Source organism: Eschrichtius robustus, chromosome 15 (assembly GCF_028021215.1).
Source record: "Eschrichtius robustus isolate mEscRob2 chromosome 15, mEscRob2.pri, whole genome shotgun sequence".
Taxonomy (NCBI): Eukaryota; Metazoa; Chordata; class Mammalia; order Artiodactyla; family Eschrichtiidae; genus Eschrichtius; species Eschrichtius robustus.
In genome coordinates this window covers 20,590,633-20,607,217 of record NC_090838.1, presented here as the reverse complement: position 1 = coordinate 20,607,217, position 16,585 = coordinate 20,590,633, and the positions used below count along the sequence as shown (strand labels likewise).

The window sequence follows — 16,585 nt, the reverse complement described above, 5'->3', positions numbered from 1 at the left end:
CCGTTGCACAGTTTTACTCAGTTCTTTCCTTGGTGTGACTCATTCATGTGCGCACCTCAGGGTGTTTGTGGAACGTTGGCATTAAGCAGAGGAGGTGACGTTTTCCTGGCCAGTGTATCCTGCACGTCTTGGCTGCCCCAGGGCACAGAAGGTGGACGACACCTGCACAGCGATCACAGGCATCCCGTGTGACCCACCGCCGCCTCCCCTCTGCTAGAGCCTCCACTCTTCCCGTCCCCCCGCCCTCTGGTGTGGGAAGTTCCTACACTTGTGTTCTGGCAGAAGCATTGCCCAGTCCAGGTAACCAGCTTCGGGCTCCTCACTGGGTCTGGCAGAAGGATCCACTCCGTGTGCGTGCGGAATCGTAATTCAAGTCCCATCACGCTACGCGGTCTCATCTTTGAGATGCCACCAGTCCCTCCTGCCTCTGCTCCAGCGGCGAGTGCTTCACATGCCCCCCTGGGTAGCTCTGCTCTGGCGACTGGCAGGCGGGAAGCTCAGCTCCAGTTCTCCTCAACACTCACAGCTGGTTGCTAGGAAGCCAGACTCAAAAACCAAGGCATCTCCGAGTTGGGAGTTTTCAGGTGACCCATAGAAGGTAGAGAACTGATCCTCTACACCAAGGCCATTAACAGGCTTCTGGGGGGTGGGGTGGGGGGGGTGGTCTGAGCAGCCTCAAGGCAGGTATTTGGACAGGGCAGGAAGTTAAACCTGGGTAGTGGCTTGGAGCTTTGAAGTATGACCTTTCCACTTAGCAGCACTAGGTAGGTGTGAATTATGTTGAAACGTTAGTGGGAATTGAGGGTTCTTGTAGTTGAGGGGCTGGTGAGGGGTTTTCAGAAGGGAATGAGGGCCACTCCACCAGCTGCCTCTGAGGAACAAGTGGGCCGTGTACACACACCGTTTCCGAAGTCCTCTCCTGCCCGCAGGCACTTACGTTGTGCCAGTCGGTCCCCACGGCCCTCTGAAAGAACACAGTTGACGCCCAGAATTGCACCTGCACTACTCTTCAGTGGTCTAGCATTTATTTCACTAGCCCTTGAGGATTCACTGAGTGATCGGCGAGGAAACCCAACGTCTCAGCATCCCAGTTCCTGTGCTCTACTTCCTGACTCCCCTTCCCTCAGCGCCGGGGCAGCCTGCTTGGGGCACGAGCAACAGCACGGCTTCGCTCCTCTCAAGATTAAGAAAAACAGAGGAGATAAATATCTCGGTAAGGCAGATACCCCTGGGCCTGACACTAGGAGAATTAGTGTGCTTCTGGTAGGTGAGATGGGGAAGAGCACGGGGTGCGGGGTGGGGGTTGGACACGGCAGCCAACCTTCTCTGGGTGCTGGCAGATCACCGTGCTCGAGATACAGGGCACGAGGACCTGCTTTGAAGCAGGTGAACAAGTGCGAGAGGACTGAGCTCCGAGGAAAAAAGCAGCTTTTCCCAAGCCATCGTGCTTTCTCTTTCCTCCCCATCCCACTTGTGCCAGTGACAGAAAACCAGGAAAGGACACCACGTGTTTGCCAGGGTCAAGTGATGGGGCAGGAGACGGATGGGAGCGATGGAAGGCCACTTGCCTCAAGAATCAGGGAGCAGCTGCCCTCAATCCACCTGCTCTTCCACAGAGCCAGAGTCTTCGTGGGCTGGACCCAACGGGCAGGACGGAGGGCTAGTTGCGCTGAGCTCGCGGCAGAAGCCAGTGCGCTGGAGACGTGGGGCAGCATCTGCCTCCGTAACTGGATAAGCAGGTCCAGAGCAGAGCTGTGCTCTTCCAGAGCCATCACCCAAGAACCAGAACCCACAGGTGGAGCCTCGGAGGTGTGGTGGCACAGGCTTGTACTTGACACACCTGTGCTCGGGGCCAGGGACCCAACCCACGGCGGAGCAGAGGGGAAAGGAGGGCATCCCCGAGATACAGAGATCGGCACCCCGACCCTGGGGCAGCTAGGCCAAAAGCCCACAGAGCACAGAGGAGACTGTGGGCACTTGGGGAATTTGTGCTTAGATCATGGACCATCTTCCCTTGTCTCCAGCCTGCAGCGACAAGCTATGAAGTGCGATCTGTCAGCGGAGCTCTGCAGCAAGACGGAGGGGGCTGTTTGTTAGGTCACCGTGAAGGCCCGCTTTTGAACCCCCGTGGGACTCGCAGCAATGTGTCACCAGGCCCGGGTGTGCACCGGTGCCTCCAGCCCCTTCCCCGCGTACTCTGCACACTGAAAGCCAAGATGCATGCAGGGCTCTGGCCCAGAGGACCCCGTTGCCAAGCGTGTCTCCCCTGGATTCACTCTCCGTGGCTGCTTAGCAGCCTCAGTCTTGGCATAGATTCTTCCTGCAGGCAGGCCCCGCCTCTGGGAGTGCCGTCACCCTGCAGACCCAGGGCTGGCCCCCCAGGGCCTCCGGGCCAAAATTCCAGTTGTGCAGCCCCGAGCTGGGAAGTCAGATCTTGGGCCGCCAGCCTTTGATGAACTGCATGATCTTCTTGACCTGCAGCTTGGTGAGGTGAAAGTCATCTGCCAAGATGTCCTCACTGAGCTGCACGAAGATGCTGCCATCAATGCGCTCTCGGGCAAAGAAGCTCACCACGTCCTCCGAGAGCCCGATGAAACGCAGACTTCGCGAGACCTCCTCCAGGGAGAGTGCAGACAGGTCAGCGGGGGGCTGCCAGGAGGAGGCATCCCAGCCGCCCCAGCCTGTGGCCCCATCCCGGGGACCGGCCGGAGGCCCTTCTAGGCGCCCCTGGGTGAGAAGAAGCCGTGCTCTGCCTGCTTCGGGCCCCTGCAGGGCCACGGGGGACAGGGGGGCGGGGACCTGCCGCAGCACCAAACCTTCAGGCTCAAAGGCCTTGGGGGGTCCAAGTGGCAGAAGGCCAGGCCCAGGCCCAGGAGCCCTCACAGCTCTGGGCTCCTGACAGCGCAGCAGCTCTGGCTCTGGAGAGCTGCCCCGGCCCAGCTCAAAGGGATCAGAGGGCTCCAGGGCGGGTGTCTGGCGCTCAGAGGAAGAGGAGGAGGAGGTGGGACAGGAGGAGGAGGCAGCGGCCGAATAGGCCTGGCCTGGAGGGCCCGGGCCCGGGGAACGAGCGGGGCTGGAGGTAGCCAGGGGACCTGAGCTGGCTGTGGGCCCAGAAGGGGAGGCGGCTGAAGGGCCTGTGGGGTAGGCAGGCCCAGAAAAGGGGTCCAGAGCTCCAAGGGGAGCGAAGCGTTTCTGGGGGTGGGAGGGCTTGAATGGAGGCGGGCAGCTGTGGTAGGTCTTGACAGGGGTGTCGGCCCCCCAGAGAGAGGGAGCTCCGCTGCTCAGGGGCTCTACAAGGGCCCGGGAGGCCTGGCTGGGCTGCGTAGTCGAGGGCAGGGGTCCCGGGGGTGGGCGGCTGGGGGACTCGCCCACCTTGCAGTCTCCCCAGGTGCATGGGTAGCAATAGAGGGAGTAGGTATCCGGTGACGGAGAGCCACTGGCACTGCGGGAGCCCGCCCTGTGGGCAAAGAGACAGACACAGATGGAAGGGTAAGCACAGCAAGAGGGAAACGCGACAGGGCCACACACACGACACAGCAAACCACTGCTCCACCAGGTCACAGAGGCCGCTGCTCCGATCTCAGCAGCGCTGGCCCGCACCCCAGCCCCCGAGGCCTGAGGCCCTCTGAGATTGCCCTATTCTTTCTCCCGGCACCCCCCCTCCCCAGGAAAAATTAAACTAAACTGAATTACATAGAAAATTTTCAATAGCAAGGAGCACTCCACCCTGTGGCAGATCCCACTCTGGAGGGAAACAGAGCAACACTCCCAACCAGTTGTCATCATTTAGGAGACAAGCAAACTGAAGCAGGAAGCCCCGGACCCCGGACCCCAGGGCCCCCTCCCTCAGGTACTGCTCAGAACCTCTGAACCTCTGAACCCCGGGCCTGAAGTCTTCCTCTTCCTCAGCACTGGCTCCCCTCCCCACCCTCCCCTGCTTCAATCCACCTGAGGAGGCCCAGGACCGAGAGAAGGAAGGGGCTCACCCATCCTGGAGGCCAGAGGAGTAGTAGGAGAGGCTGGAGCTGGGGGAGTGGAGAGGCTGCAGCCTGGGGAAGCGTGGGGGCACCGGGGGACTGCCCGAGAGCCGGCCATTGGCACTGCCACCTCGGGGGGGCACAGGAGGGGCATTGAGCAGGCGGCACTCCTCCTTCACCTGCAAGCACAGGGCCATGACGCCACCCCGGTCCCCAGGCAGCTGGGCCAGGGCGGCGTCTGGGACTGACACTGCCCCACTTCGCCAAGAGCCTGCCTCGCCTTACACCCCAGCTGCTCACCCACCCACCCACCCCTTCTCGTCTCTCCAGCCCGTTTCATTCATCGAGAGCCGACAACACATACACTGTCTCCTGTGGCCTTGGAAATCCATCTTGAATGTAAGAAAAAATAGAGAAGTAGATAAAAACAATCAGTTAAGTAGACATATTCCCTCCTCAAGGAAAAGGAGAGAAATAAGAAGAAAAAGGTGTAATGAGGAGAGGAAAGGGAAGGAAAAGTATCTGCTATCTGGATCCCTGCCTTATAGGTCAGACACTCAAAAGTGGACTCCATGGGATGTTCATAGGTGTTGTCCATAGTCTGTGCACAAGCTCGGTTGGAAAATTCTGTGTTAAACACAGATAAACAGGCTTCCTTCGTGCAGGACCTCAGAGCCTTTATTATACCAATACTCTGCGGCTCCAAAGCGAGGAGGGGGAACCTGGGCATCACAGACTACATCTTCTAAACTTACTTCACCATAGAACCTTCTTTACACTGGACAACTTAAAGGACTCCTTGTTCTGTGGAACCTTCTGGGTAACACTGTTCTAGGCTCATCCCCAATTCTCTGAGGCTGGGGACCTGCTGGCATCTTTGTCTCCACAACTCCCAATGCCACCGTCCCTGGTATCCCTTCCTACAAATGCTCCTGCGTTTCTTTCCTCCTTGTTTTCTCCCCTTTCCCCACCTCGGCCACCCTCTGTCATACACTCCGGGGGCTGGAGACCGAGATGCCAAGACTGGGGCCCGGGAGAACGAGCTTTTCAAGCCCAAACCCTGACCCCTGGCTGGCCACCTCCCTGGAGGATGGGGCCCACAGAGATCAGAGCCCGGCCTCCCCCCCTCCTCGCCTCCACTGCGTCCACTCACCGCCTCGGATTTGGGAGGCACGGGAGGCGGGGCCGCCTCGGGCTCCAGGCGGGGCGGCCCAGCGGCCCCGAAGGAGATGAGGTCGGGCCCCGGGAGCGGCCGGGTCCTGCCCTCGGCGAGGCCCTCGGCCGCCTGGTGCGTCCACAGCTCCTCGTAGGGGATCTCGGCGGGCAGCGCGGCGGGCTCGGGCGCGCCGGCCCAGTCGGGACTCACGTACTCCTGGTCGCCGTCGCCGGGCGGGCCGGGGCCGGAGGCGGGGGCGCGGGCGGGCCCGAGGGCGCGCGGGGGCGCGGGCAGGCAGAGGCGCGCGCGGCGCGGGCTGGCGCAGTCTTCGGCCAGCTCGGCGGGCGCTTCGCGCACGGCGGTCGAGTACTCGTCTGGGTCGAAGCGCTCGCGGCAGTAGGAGGCGCTGTCGCGCACCAGGCGCTCGACACGCGGGTCCCCGGCCAGCAGGCCCTGCGGTAGCGCGAAGCGCGGCGTGTCGGTGAGCAGCAGGAAGTGCAGCGGCGCCGGGCCCTCGCGGCGCAGCGCCAGTCCCAGCACCACCGTCTTGGAGATGATGCTGACCAGCTTGTAGCAGTGGCCCTCCCGCACCGGGTGCAGGTCGTAGGGGTTGCGCGGCGGCCGGCTGGGCACCAGCACGTTCACCGGGAGCCGCACGCGCTCGATGATGGCGCGCACCGTGTGCTCGCCCTCCTGCATCTGCAGCTCCAGCGGGCTGCGCGTGCTGAAGCGGCCCTGGCACTGGAAGGGCAGGCTCAGGCTCTCATTGGTGCGGTGGTTCATGCAGATGAGGCAGGGCATCTTGCCTTTGATGGGCCTGGCGTCCCCGCTGCCACCCGCGGCCCCCGTGCCCCCCGGGCCGCCGCCGCCGCCGCCCACCCCGGCCAGCGCCCCGGCCCGGCCCAGCTTGCGCAGCAGGGTGGTGAAGCGTGAGCGCTCCTTGGTGGTCTTGGCGCACAGGATCTCCGCCTGGCCCATGAGAGTGAGCTCGTCGCCGGCGTGCAGCGTGAAGTTGTACACCTCGCTGTCCTCGCTAAACTCGCCTGACACCACCTGGGGATCCCAGAAACGGAGGGAGGTCTTAGGGCCCCGGGAAAGCCACCGGGCCGGGACCCAGGAGGACAGCGCTCCTCTTGGGGCTTTCCCAGGGCTAAGACCAGATCAAGAGCAGTGGACTGAGGACAGTCCATCCTGGAGAGGCCACGTGGTGGCTGTGCAGCCTTCAGTGAGTTACCTCTCGGGGACCTTAGTTACTCTTACTTGGAAGAATTGCTGTAAGGATTAAATAGACTATATGTACAATGAAATACTTTGAAAATACTAAGCATATGGCAACTTTTGTTATCATTTTTTACAATTAGGGCGATAACAATCCTCCACCTATTCAACAAGACTGCTCTGAAGAGAAATGAATTGATGGATAAGCAGAGGGTTTATAAACAGGCAAGAACCACCTGTACATAAGTGGGGGACCATGTGCACTATGTACCACACAGCTGTGCTACCACCACCAGTGGCTGAGAGGATGGCTGCCCTGAAAGACTTCGCAGTCAGGGCGTGACCCTCCACACACACTTCCTGCTTCCCCACCTTTTGCAGGAAGCTCCAGGAAGTTCATACACCTAGCCAGAGGCTTTCAAGGGGCTGCCAGAAGCCACACTGTGACACTTTTACCTCTTAGAGCTCAAAGGCCACCCTCCAACCAGGGTCAGGCTTGCCCCCGAGGATAATGGAAACCTGGGGGCACCGTGCCTGGTGCAGAAAGGACTAACCTTGACACTGAAGGTGATGGCTTCCATCACAAAGATGCGATCAGGGAAGACGCTGGCCACCTCCTCCACGCTGCTGAAGTACCTCACTGGCTCCCGAACATCCCGGGCCTGCTCCAGGAGCTTGAACTTCCCTGCACAGGAGGGGATGCAGTCTGCTGCTAGGGTGGGCCTGCTTGCTGGCAGCCTAGCCTGCTTCCGGAGAGACCTCATTGTCTCCGCTTCTTGTTCCCCTCATCTCAGCCAGCCTCTCTGTAACTCAGGTGGTCAGAAGGGCAGGTTTGCACTAGTGGAAGGAGCTGGTCAGCTGATTCAAGCCTCAGCAGGGAGGTGAGCAGAGATTCCTAGCAACTAGAGCCCAGCCCTCACCCAGTGGGCAGCTTGTGGGTGTGTGATAAGGCTAGCAGTTGCCTGCCCAGAGAAACCCAAGTGCAAACTGGCACCCAAACGCTTGGACACAGACAGAGCTATCCTCGGACCAAGCGTTAGTGTGGCACTGGGGGTGCTGATTCCTAGCTTGGTCCCAGCCCCACTCTGATTTGCTATGACCCTAGACAAATCCCTTCCTTTCTCTGCGGCTTTGAGTCCTCAGCTGAGGAAGCTGGAGCAGATGCTCTTGGGCCCCGCCTGGATCTGGCATTCTATGTATCTGCGTTGGATTGCTAACCCACACTGATGCAATGGGCAGACCAGGGGCCCAGCCCCAGTCTTTGGAGGTCCAGGGAGAGCAACTCTGACTCCTAGATCTGTTCCCAAATCCTCCTCTGATCCAACATCCAGCCCCACTGTCCCAGAGGCCTCTGATCTGAGCCCAGCAAAGCCTCCTCCCTCAGATGAGGTCTTCCCAACCTGCCGTCCAGGCCTATGTTTTGGCTGGCTCAGCAGATGCCCCCAGCAGACACAGACTTTAAAGAATGATGATAATCCGTAAAGCTGACACCCCTCTGTGTAAACTGTCTAACCTCACTGGCCACACACCTTTTATGTGCCCACCTATGTGAGCACAAAGACAGGCTGTGAGCCACGCTGGCATCTGGACAGATGGCCTCTTCTTAGCCCTCACACAGAAGGAAGAGAGTCCCGTATAAGCTGAGAGAAGGCAAGGCGACTCTAGCGTCTGTAGTGTTGCCGGTGGTTGCTGCAGTCATAGCCCATTCATTTGTTCATTCCACAAACATTCGTGGAGCACCCACTACGTGCCAGACACTAGCCTTGCCCCGACAGGGGGTGCAAATCTGGGTAAGACAGTCTGCCCACAAGGAAATCCAGATATAGTGTGTGATGGCAGGATGTAACAAATGCTACACCAGGCTCATGACAAAAGAGTGAGAAGACCACTGAGTTGGGGGAAATCTGCCTGGCAGTCTGAGGGGATCATAAGAATGAAAAGAGTTTTACAGAATGGACATTCCACATGGAAGAAATAGCATGAGCAAAGACACAGAGTCACGGAAGCAGACTGCCTGCCCAAAGTGGTGAGTGCCTGGAGAGTAGGACTTGAGGGGGTTGATGACAGGGGTGAAGCAGACAGCAACTGGGTTATGAAAGGCTCTGAATGCCATACGGTAGGATTTTATTCTGTAAGAATGAAACCCCCTGGAGTGTTCTGAGCAAGGAAAGACCAAGGTCAAAGTTGAACTCTATAAAGATAACAGGGACACCATTCAGGTAAATAACTCAGTAACGAGTTCTGGAAAAGAGCCAGGGCAGCAACTGAGGGAATAGCAAAAATGAGCTGACCAAGAGGTACTTTTGAGGTAGGGAGCCTCATCAGACTGTGGTGACTGATGAGTAGGTGGTGGAGGAAGGGACTCGGGTCACCAGCCTGGCCAGAAATGGAGACAGCAGAGCTGTTAACCAAAACTGAGACCCTGGAAGGAATGAGTTGTGGAGCACCAGCCGAACTGGGGAGGCCAAGTGAGGCCCTGCAGGGGGTGTTCCTAGGGCAGGAGAGCGTGTGGGTGCAGGGCTTGAGGATGCCTAGTCAGAAGTAACAGACAGAAGGTCACCAGCCCACGGGAGGCAGCGTCAGCTGTGGGGCAGGCAAGACAGCTCAGGAAAGAGGAAGAACAGAGGATCTTGACCCTTTGGGGACCATCTTCCCAGAGAAATCCCACAGTGTACCCCTAGCAGGAACACACAAAAAAGCATTTTGTATACAGTACAGGGGGGCGGTTCTTGGAGCCCCCAAAGCCCAACCAGAAACCCGGATTGAGACACCCACTCCCTAATGCAGAGTATGAAGAGCAGAGGGCCAGGGGCAGAGACTGAAGCATCAACATCTATGAGCAGGAAAAGTGAGAACCAAGAAAGAGAGGGGGAAACGCCCAGGAGAAAGCTGGAGGGAACATACCCCACGTCCCATCCCCCATCCTTCCCCAACCACTCTGAGACCCTGGTAGGAAGAGGCCCCGGATGAGCCACAGCCCTAGAGGGCAGCAGGGATAAACTGGGGAGGGGACCGAGCAAAGAACAGTGATCTGCAGGTCAGAAAGCAGGATTCACAGGTCTGCTACCATCCAAGAAAAGTAGCCCCCATCCCTCACGCAGTCACCTCCCCCATATCCACACACAAACCCCCCAACCCCAAGCAGCCAGGCAGGGAGAAGTGCCCACTGCCCCCTGTGGGGAGAGCTGGAGCCAAGTCAGGGCTGGAGCCGGGGAGGGGGGGGGGGGGAGGATGTGGCAGGGAAGATCGATGTAACCATGGCAGCCGGCACCACCTCCTCCGCCGCAGCCTGAGCCCAGCACCGGTCATCACTGCCGGGAGGAAGGAAGGTAGACCTCCCGGGGGTGATGCTCTGGCCCCTGGAAGCCTTTTCCTCCCTCTGCAGCCCCACTGGGGGCAGCTTCCTCTCCTGTCTCCCCCTACATAAGACCCGAGGTCCCCTGCGGCTGTAGGGACCTGCCCCACCCTGGCCTGCCCCTCCTCCCTGTCCGTGACTCCCAGAGCACGTATATGCGGCCCCGACCGTCCCTTCCAGCCTGAAGCAGGGTCTTGTTTGTCACCCCTCCCTGCCAGCACCTGACCCATAACAGACGCTCCATAAAGAACGGTGGGTAAATGCACAGACTTGGGAGTCGGACAGACCTGGCTGAATCCCAGCTCTGCCACCTACCACCTGTGTGGCCTTGAGCAAATTACTTAATCCCCATGGGCTTCTGTTTTCCCATCTGTAAAGTGGAAGCATACTACTTGGCTCAAGGGACGCGTCTGCCCGGTGCTCCGCAGGGTCCGCGGCCGCGCGGGGAGAGGCACCGCGCAGAGGGCAAGGCGGGGAGCTGGCGGGGTGGGGGTGGGGGGGTCGTCCCGGAGGAGTCCGGTCTCCCCGCCTCCCCGGGCGGTGGGCCTTGGCCTGGAGACCCGGCTCTCCAGCAGCGGCCCCCACGCCCCTCGCTGCAGGGCATCGCCCTGAGCCCTCCTCCCCTCTCCCTCCCCCGCCTCCCGCGGCTCTCTCCGCGGTCCGCCCCGCCCGCCGGCCCGCGCAATTATTAATTCATTAGGAGGAACCAGCGCTGAGCTGTGCACTCAGAGCTTCCTCATTAACCCGCTGGCGGCCCAGCCCCTCCCCCTCCTAGGGGGGCCTCGGCCACCCAGCCCCCATCCAGGCGGGGGCCCGAGCGGCCCACCGGAAAGATGGAGCTGGGGATGCGACACCTCGGCAGGCCAGCTGTCACCCGCCGTACACAAGGGCACCGAAAGAGATGGGGGGAAAGGGCCAGGAGCCCCGTGGACACAGAGTTCCCCAGAAGGCTCTGTACCTTGGTTTCCCGGATTTTTAATGACACAACCGAAATGGCACAGTAAGTCATATTTCTGTCAGTGAAGGCTTTTTCCAATCTTTGCTTTTTTTTTTTTTTTTTTCATCGAACCTGTGCCCCCAGCAGTGCAAGCGCCAAGTCTTCACCACTGGACCGCCAGGGAAGTCCCCCAATCTTTGCTTTTTTTATCCCAAGAAGAAGACCTGGGACCTCTCCCTGGACCAAGGCCAGATACCCAGGCTGGGAAGTTTCTAGCTTGGGCAGGCCTCCCCAAGGGCTCCAGGCCAGGTCAGAAAGACACTTAAGACAGTTTCCTCATGTTTAAAATGGGCTGTGGGGCTACAGGAGTACGAGGGGCACAGGGCGCCATAAAGGGCAGAAGCCCCGTAAAGGGTTTAGTCCTGTCCCACTGGCTCCGGGGAGACCCAGGCAGCGCCAGAAGGGGAACAGCGTACCTGGGAGGAAGGGACGGTGAGCCTTCCCAGCTCAAAGGATTCCAACCTTTGCTGGGGGGTGGGCAGCAGTTAAACACAGAACTGGGCTGACTACTAACTCCTGGAGCTTGATAAAACTTCCTCACAGGGTTGCTGTGAGGATGCAATGACAACAACGCTCTGCCCAGTGTCTGAAACGCAGCACGTGTTTAACATGCAGGAGCTGTGGGATCCTGGGCTCACATGGGGGCATCTCTGGGATGGGGCCACCAGACTCGCATCCCTCTCACACAGGGGACAACAACCCTGCATTCCTGATGTGGCAGCAAGCAAGATCCCAGGAGTCAAGATACCTGGGTGCTAGCCCTTGCTCTGCTGCTTACCAGCTGTGTGACCCTGGGCAAGTCACTTCCCTTCTTAGGCCCTCTGTTTCATTGTGTGCAGAATGAAAGGGCTGTACTTTCTTTTTTTAGCAGCAGAATCCTTTCTTCAAACAAAATCTTTAGGACATCAGCATCATATATATAACAGATAAAAGTAGAAATTCATTGCAGAATCTTATTTAAAAGCCTAAAATTTTAACATTCACTTAAGTCAATCAGTGAAAACAATAAGTTTAACACAAAAATTGGGAAAAACAGGATTAGAGCAGGCAGATGCAGCCACATAATCAGCCTGAGCATCCCTTTGTTTTTGAAGTCTTTTGGTTGCACAGTACTGAGAGGATCCTAGCAGGAGATATTCTCTTTGAGGGTCTGTGCAAAAAGTGTTAATGAGGCAGAGGTACCACCTGTATGTAATGGTACATACCAAAGGTCTCTAGTCAGGGTTAAGGTTTGATTTGTAGCAGTTTGAGGGTGTGGGTACTTTTTTTTTAACATTAGTTTCAAATCTATTTTAAAATAAAATGAGAATCAAAGGTTTGCAACCAGAAACCCAGGGCTCCACAAAACAGTATGAAAACCACTGGGCCCTAACTCTAACCCTAACCCTAATCACCACCCTGCCAGCCATGACCTTGCTCACTCCTGTGGCTCTAAGGAAAAGCCAGTCACCAACAGTTTCCTCCAAGACCTCCCCACCCCTACCCCCCTGCCTACACCTCCCACCGGCTCTGCGCCATCTGTCCCTGGCTGGGCACACCTGGGTACTGCAGGGGGATGTCAATCTTGGGCCCGATGACATAGTGACCCTCCTCCAGGGTGTGGGCTGTCACCGTTGTCCACTGGCGGCAGGAGTGAATGAGCAGGATGTCTCGCTCACTGACGCCCTCAGCATACTCCCCTGAGAGGGGAAAGGAGGATAGAGGAGGAAGGACAGAAAAGAGAACGTTAGGAGGGGCAGAAAGAATAGGCAGGGTGATCCCCTCACCTCCTCAGCGAGACTCCACCGGGGACAGCTCCCCATGACCCCTGTCAGACCAGCAACACTCAAGGGACAGGCAGGCTGCCAGCTGTGACCTCGGGGCTGAATCAGGCCCCCTCTCTCAGGGCTCAGGCTCCCGATGGGGCCCCAGCAACCAGCCCAGCCTCCGTCCTGCATTCATCATGCGACTGGACTGCCTGCTGTCCCAGGCCCTGTGCTGGAGCCAGGGGCTCCCAGCGCATGAGCCCAGCCTCTGCCCTCCAGGAGCCCTTAGGCCCAGGGGGAGGTGGGAAGAGATGTGAACAGAGAATACAGGCCAAGTTTGAGGCGCTGAATGGAGGCTGTCTGAGTTCTCACAGAAGGGGCAGTAAACTAGCCGAGGGGGAGTGTGGGGCAGGAGGGAGGATGGGAGACAGTGCAGAGCAGCAGACACTTGAGCTGGGCCTCAGAACCACCTGAACTGAGACCAGCAGAATTCTCAGCCCCCGAGTCGGCTCCTCGGCCAGGAAAGGAGGGCCTCGGTGGGGCACAGAGAGGGCCGAGAAGGGGCCGTCCGTGGTGAACCCCAGCGCTATGGGTCACTCGGGTCAGGAGAACGGCAGGGCTTACAGGAGCTGATTCCTGGCTCTCTTTGGGCTCTCTTTTCACCCACTGCCACAGACAGTCTCCTGCACACAAGGGACCTCAAAGGAGAGAGGAGAAAGTCTCAGATACCCCCTGATCCCACCTCAGAGAAGCTGCTTCTTGGCTCTCCCTCCCTCAGCCCTTCATCCCCCCCAGTCTTTGGAACACAGTGATGAAGGCCAGAGGAAGGGGGTGGATTTAGAAGAGTGATGGGGACTAGTCCTGGGGGAAGCTGCATGGGGGCCAAGCCGTCGGGAGGGGCCTGGGCCCCAGAGGCTCCAACCCCAGCACCGGTTTCCAGGAGAGCAGAAGGGCTGGCCCAGCTTCCAGGAGGCCTTTGAGCCGTCTCCTGGTTGCAGCTGGTGAGCAGGGTGGCGGTGAGGGATGCCTCCTTCCCAGCCCCCTCAGACGCAACTTAATAAATTTCTGCCACCCAACCAAATGGGAAATGGTTTACTCTGATGGCTGGGGACTCCCTGAAGTGTGTGCATTTGGTCGGGGGAGGGGAGGATGTGTTCAGGACCTGCAGGAAGGGCCTGGCTTCCACCCTGTGTATGGGGCGGGGAGGGGTGAGCCTTTCTCCTCAATTCCTCACCTGAGGCAGAGGAGGCTTTCCTACTCTGTAACCTCCTCTTAGAGCTCTCCTAAGCCCCAGGCTGCCCTTCCAAGGGATGCAGGCCACAGTCACACAGGACACACACCAACAACCATGGTTCATGGTCACCAGTAGTTGAGCCAGCACAGCCACCTGGCCCACAGTGATAGGGGCTTGCTTACCACCCCAATGACACAACTCAGTCCCATGGTCCCACTAAGGGGCCCCTCCCAAATGCACAGGCACACAGGGACCTTCAAGACTTCAAGACGTACTTTTGATCACATATTCACACTCACAGTTTTGATCACATAAGGTGACCACAGCCATAGCCACCATTGTCACAGACAGGCACCAGGCAACTGGGCCATCACACCAGTTGCTCATTCCCTCATTCATTTACTCCTTCCATAATCTTTGTTAGGCAGGATGCCCTACCTCAAGGAGCCTGCAGCCCAGTAGAAGGACAATAAACTGACCATTACAACGGGTTACAATAGGAGACAAGACAAGGGTGCCAGAGGTGTCAAGGGAGCCCAAAGGAGGCCTGCCAGATTGAGGAGCTCAAAAAGGACCCCCCCCCGGGGGCGGGGGGGAGATGCCAAAGAGGATGTGTGGGAAGTGGCCAGGCACAACCTAGGGCCAGCATATTCCATTCACACGCAGACACACACAGCCTTGCTGTTGACATGGGCGGTCTCGGCATCACGCGCCGACGATCCGGAAAACAAGACGTTGGACTGCCGGGCAACCCTGCCCGACGGCCCAGGCATAGACGCTCTCACCGAGCCCGCTCCTGGGACACGGTGACGCTCACTGTGCCCACTCCTCGCCGCCGCGGGTCGGAGGAGAGGCCGCTGGCCCCGCGGAGAGGAGAGGAGCCTGTGGCCGCGGGCTCCATTAGCATTCAGGGAAGCGAGTGTGCCAACGCGGGCCAAACCCCTATTCTTCTCACACACAAAACCCCCGGCCTGGCTGCCAGCCCCGGCTCCTGCCCCTCCCCCAGCCAAGCAGCCCCTCTTCCCCCAAACGGTCCACTCGCTCGGCGCAGCCTCCGGGCGCCCCTCTCGGGCCCGCAAGCTTCAGCAGAGCAGCCCGGGCCCCCGGGCCCCAAGGAGAAGTGGGGCAAGATGTGGGGAGGTCCGGGGGCTCGGGGGCCCGCCCGGCGGGAGGACTCGCTCACTCAGGCCCAGAGGTAGTCTGCCGGCCCCCGGGGACCGGAGGCTGCTCCCCAGGTCGCGAAAGGAGGGTGCGAGAAGGGTCCCAAGAGGGACAGAGCGGGGCTGGGGGGCGGCGGCGGTGGGAAGACAGAGTCCGAGGCCCAAGGGATACGGGAGGATCGAGGTGAGAGGCCGGAGACAAAAGGATGGAAGGGGGGCGCGGCCCGGGCGGGGGTCTGAGGGCGGCGAGGGAAGGGGGTGCACCGACGGGGCGGACTTGGCGGCTCCGCCGCGCTCCGGGCTCCAGCTGGGTCGGAGAACTCTGTCCCGGGCCCGGCCCCAGTCCCTGTCCCAGGTTTCTGTCCCTGTGCCCGTCCGTGGGGCCCAGAAGGAGGCGGCCCCTCGGTTCGTGGGCCCCGGCTCTCCGGGGAGGCGCTCCGGGAGCAGCGCGGGGCCCGCGCCGAGGAGCGGGAGGGCAGGGGCCGCATCCTCACGGCCCCGGGAGAGTCCCCGATGGCCCCGTGGCCCCCCAGTCGCCCTTCCCAACACCCCCGGTACCTGGCCCGAGGCAGGCAAGCGTGGGCAAGCGGCAGCGGCTGACGATGAGGTCGAGCGGGAAGGCGCCCATGCTCCAGCGCAGGCCCGCCAGCCCGGCCGCCAACTTCTCCATGGCATGGGCGTCCCCGGGGCCGCCGTCCCGGGGCCCCGACGGCCAGTCCCGCGCGGCCCGGGTTTCCGCGCCCGCCGCCACCTCCTGGGGCCGCCGCGGCGCTCCCCGCCTGGCGGCCCGGCCGGTGCTGCGGGCGTCACGTGGCCGGCCTCCCAGCGGGGCGCCGGCCCCCGCCCCCCGCCCCTCGCCCCACCCCCCGGCCTGCGCCCGCAGCCGCCGCCAAGGCCCGCCTCCCCGCCCGCCCGGCTCTCCCGCCCCATCCCCGAGCGTCCAGGTGACAGCCGGGGACCGGGACCCCCGGCGGGCGCCAGGAGGGAAAACGTGGACGCGAAGCGGCATCCCCGGGGTCGGCGGTGGGGGTCGGCCTCCCCTTCCCCGCCGAGCGTGTTCGGATCCCCCTTTCCTCGCCCGCCGGTGCCCCGGCCTCCGGGAATCGCCTCCAGTCCCGCTCGGGGTCCTGCTTCACTTCCCAAAGCTTCTGCCGCCGCGATCCCAGCAGCGGTTGCTGCCTTTAGGACGTATATCACCTCCAGCTTCACACATCCTGGCGAGGCCGCCTAATTAACCCCATTTCACTGATGAGCAAACAGACTCAGAGAGGTCAAGTAGCAGCTTGATTTGAAGCTAGGTTTAACTGCAGATCCCACCGCCTTCCCAGCTTGTCGCCGAAGCCTAATACCGCCCCCTCCGCCCCCACTTTCCAAGTTCCCGGCGCCTTCTTACCGATTGTCACCAGTCCGTGAGCCAGATAGCTCCAGCATAGACATAAGCTGGTGCTGAAAGGGCTCCATGGACTCTCGTCCTCAGCCTCAGTACCCCAGAGAGATCCCCCCTCAACACACACACACAAACGCTCTCTTCGGAGGTGACTGACATCCCACATCAGGTGACCTGAACCCCAAGAGAAACGGCACCAGATAAGATGAACACAACTTCTCAGAGGAAGAGACATTTCAGATCACTGTTCAAGCTCCATCTTTTGCAGAGGAAAGAAACGGAGACTCCAAGAGCAGAAATGCTTTGCTCCAAGGTCACACAGCAGGAAAGAAGCAGAGCTGTGACTGGAAGGCAGT

The 16,585-nt window shown here is 60.0% G+C and overlaps 1 protein-coding gene across 2 annotated transcripts; it reads right to left on the bottom strand.

Moving 5' to 3' along the window:
• Nucleotides 1-650: 650 nt before the first annotated feature.
• Nucleotides 651-15,595, bottom strand: GAREM2 (GRB2 associated regulator of MAPK1 subtype 2). 2 transcript variants are annotated; one of them, XM_068564304.1, is made up of 6 exons: nucleotides 15,401-15,595; nucleotides 12,242-12,382; nucleotides 6,906-7,036; nucleotides 5,131-6,186; nucleotides 3,987-4,156; nucleotides 651-3,457 (listed from the first exon to the last, which is right to left on the bottom strand). In XM_068564304.1, the coding sequence occupies exons 1-6, from the start codon at nucleotides 15,510-15,512 to the stop codon at nucleotides 2,428-2,430; spliced, it is 2,640 nt and encodes an 879-aa protein (XP_068420405.1). In that variant the 5' UTR covers nucleotides 15,513-15,595; the 3' UTR covers nucleotides 651-2,427. The 2 variants fall into 2 exon arrangements, with proteins under 2 accessions (XP_068420405.1, XP_068420406.1); XM_068564305.1 differs by lacking the exon at nucleotides 12,242-12,382.
• Between the last annotated feature and the right edge of the window lie 990 nt (nucleotides 15,596-16,585).

Coding starts and splice junctions, on each gene's coding strand:
- GAREM2 (XM_068564304.1), bottom strand. CDS start 15,512: ATGGAGAAGTTGGCGGCCGGGCTGGCGGGCCTGCGCTGGAGCATGGGC. Junction 4,157..5,130: donor TGCCTCCCAAATCCGAGGCG/GTGAGTGGACGC, acceptor CTGTGCTTGCAG/GTGAAGGAGGAGTGCCGCCT. Junction 3,458..3,986: donor TCCTCTGGCCTCCAGGATGG/GTGAGCCCCTTC, acceptor CTTTGCCCACAG/GGCGGGCTCCCGCAGTGCCA.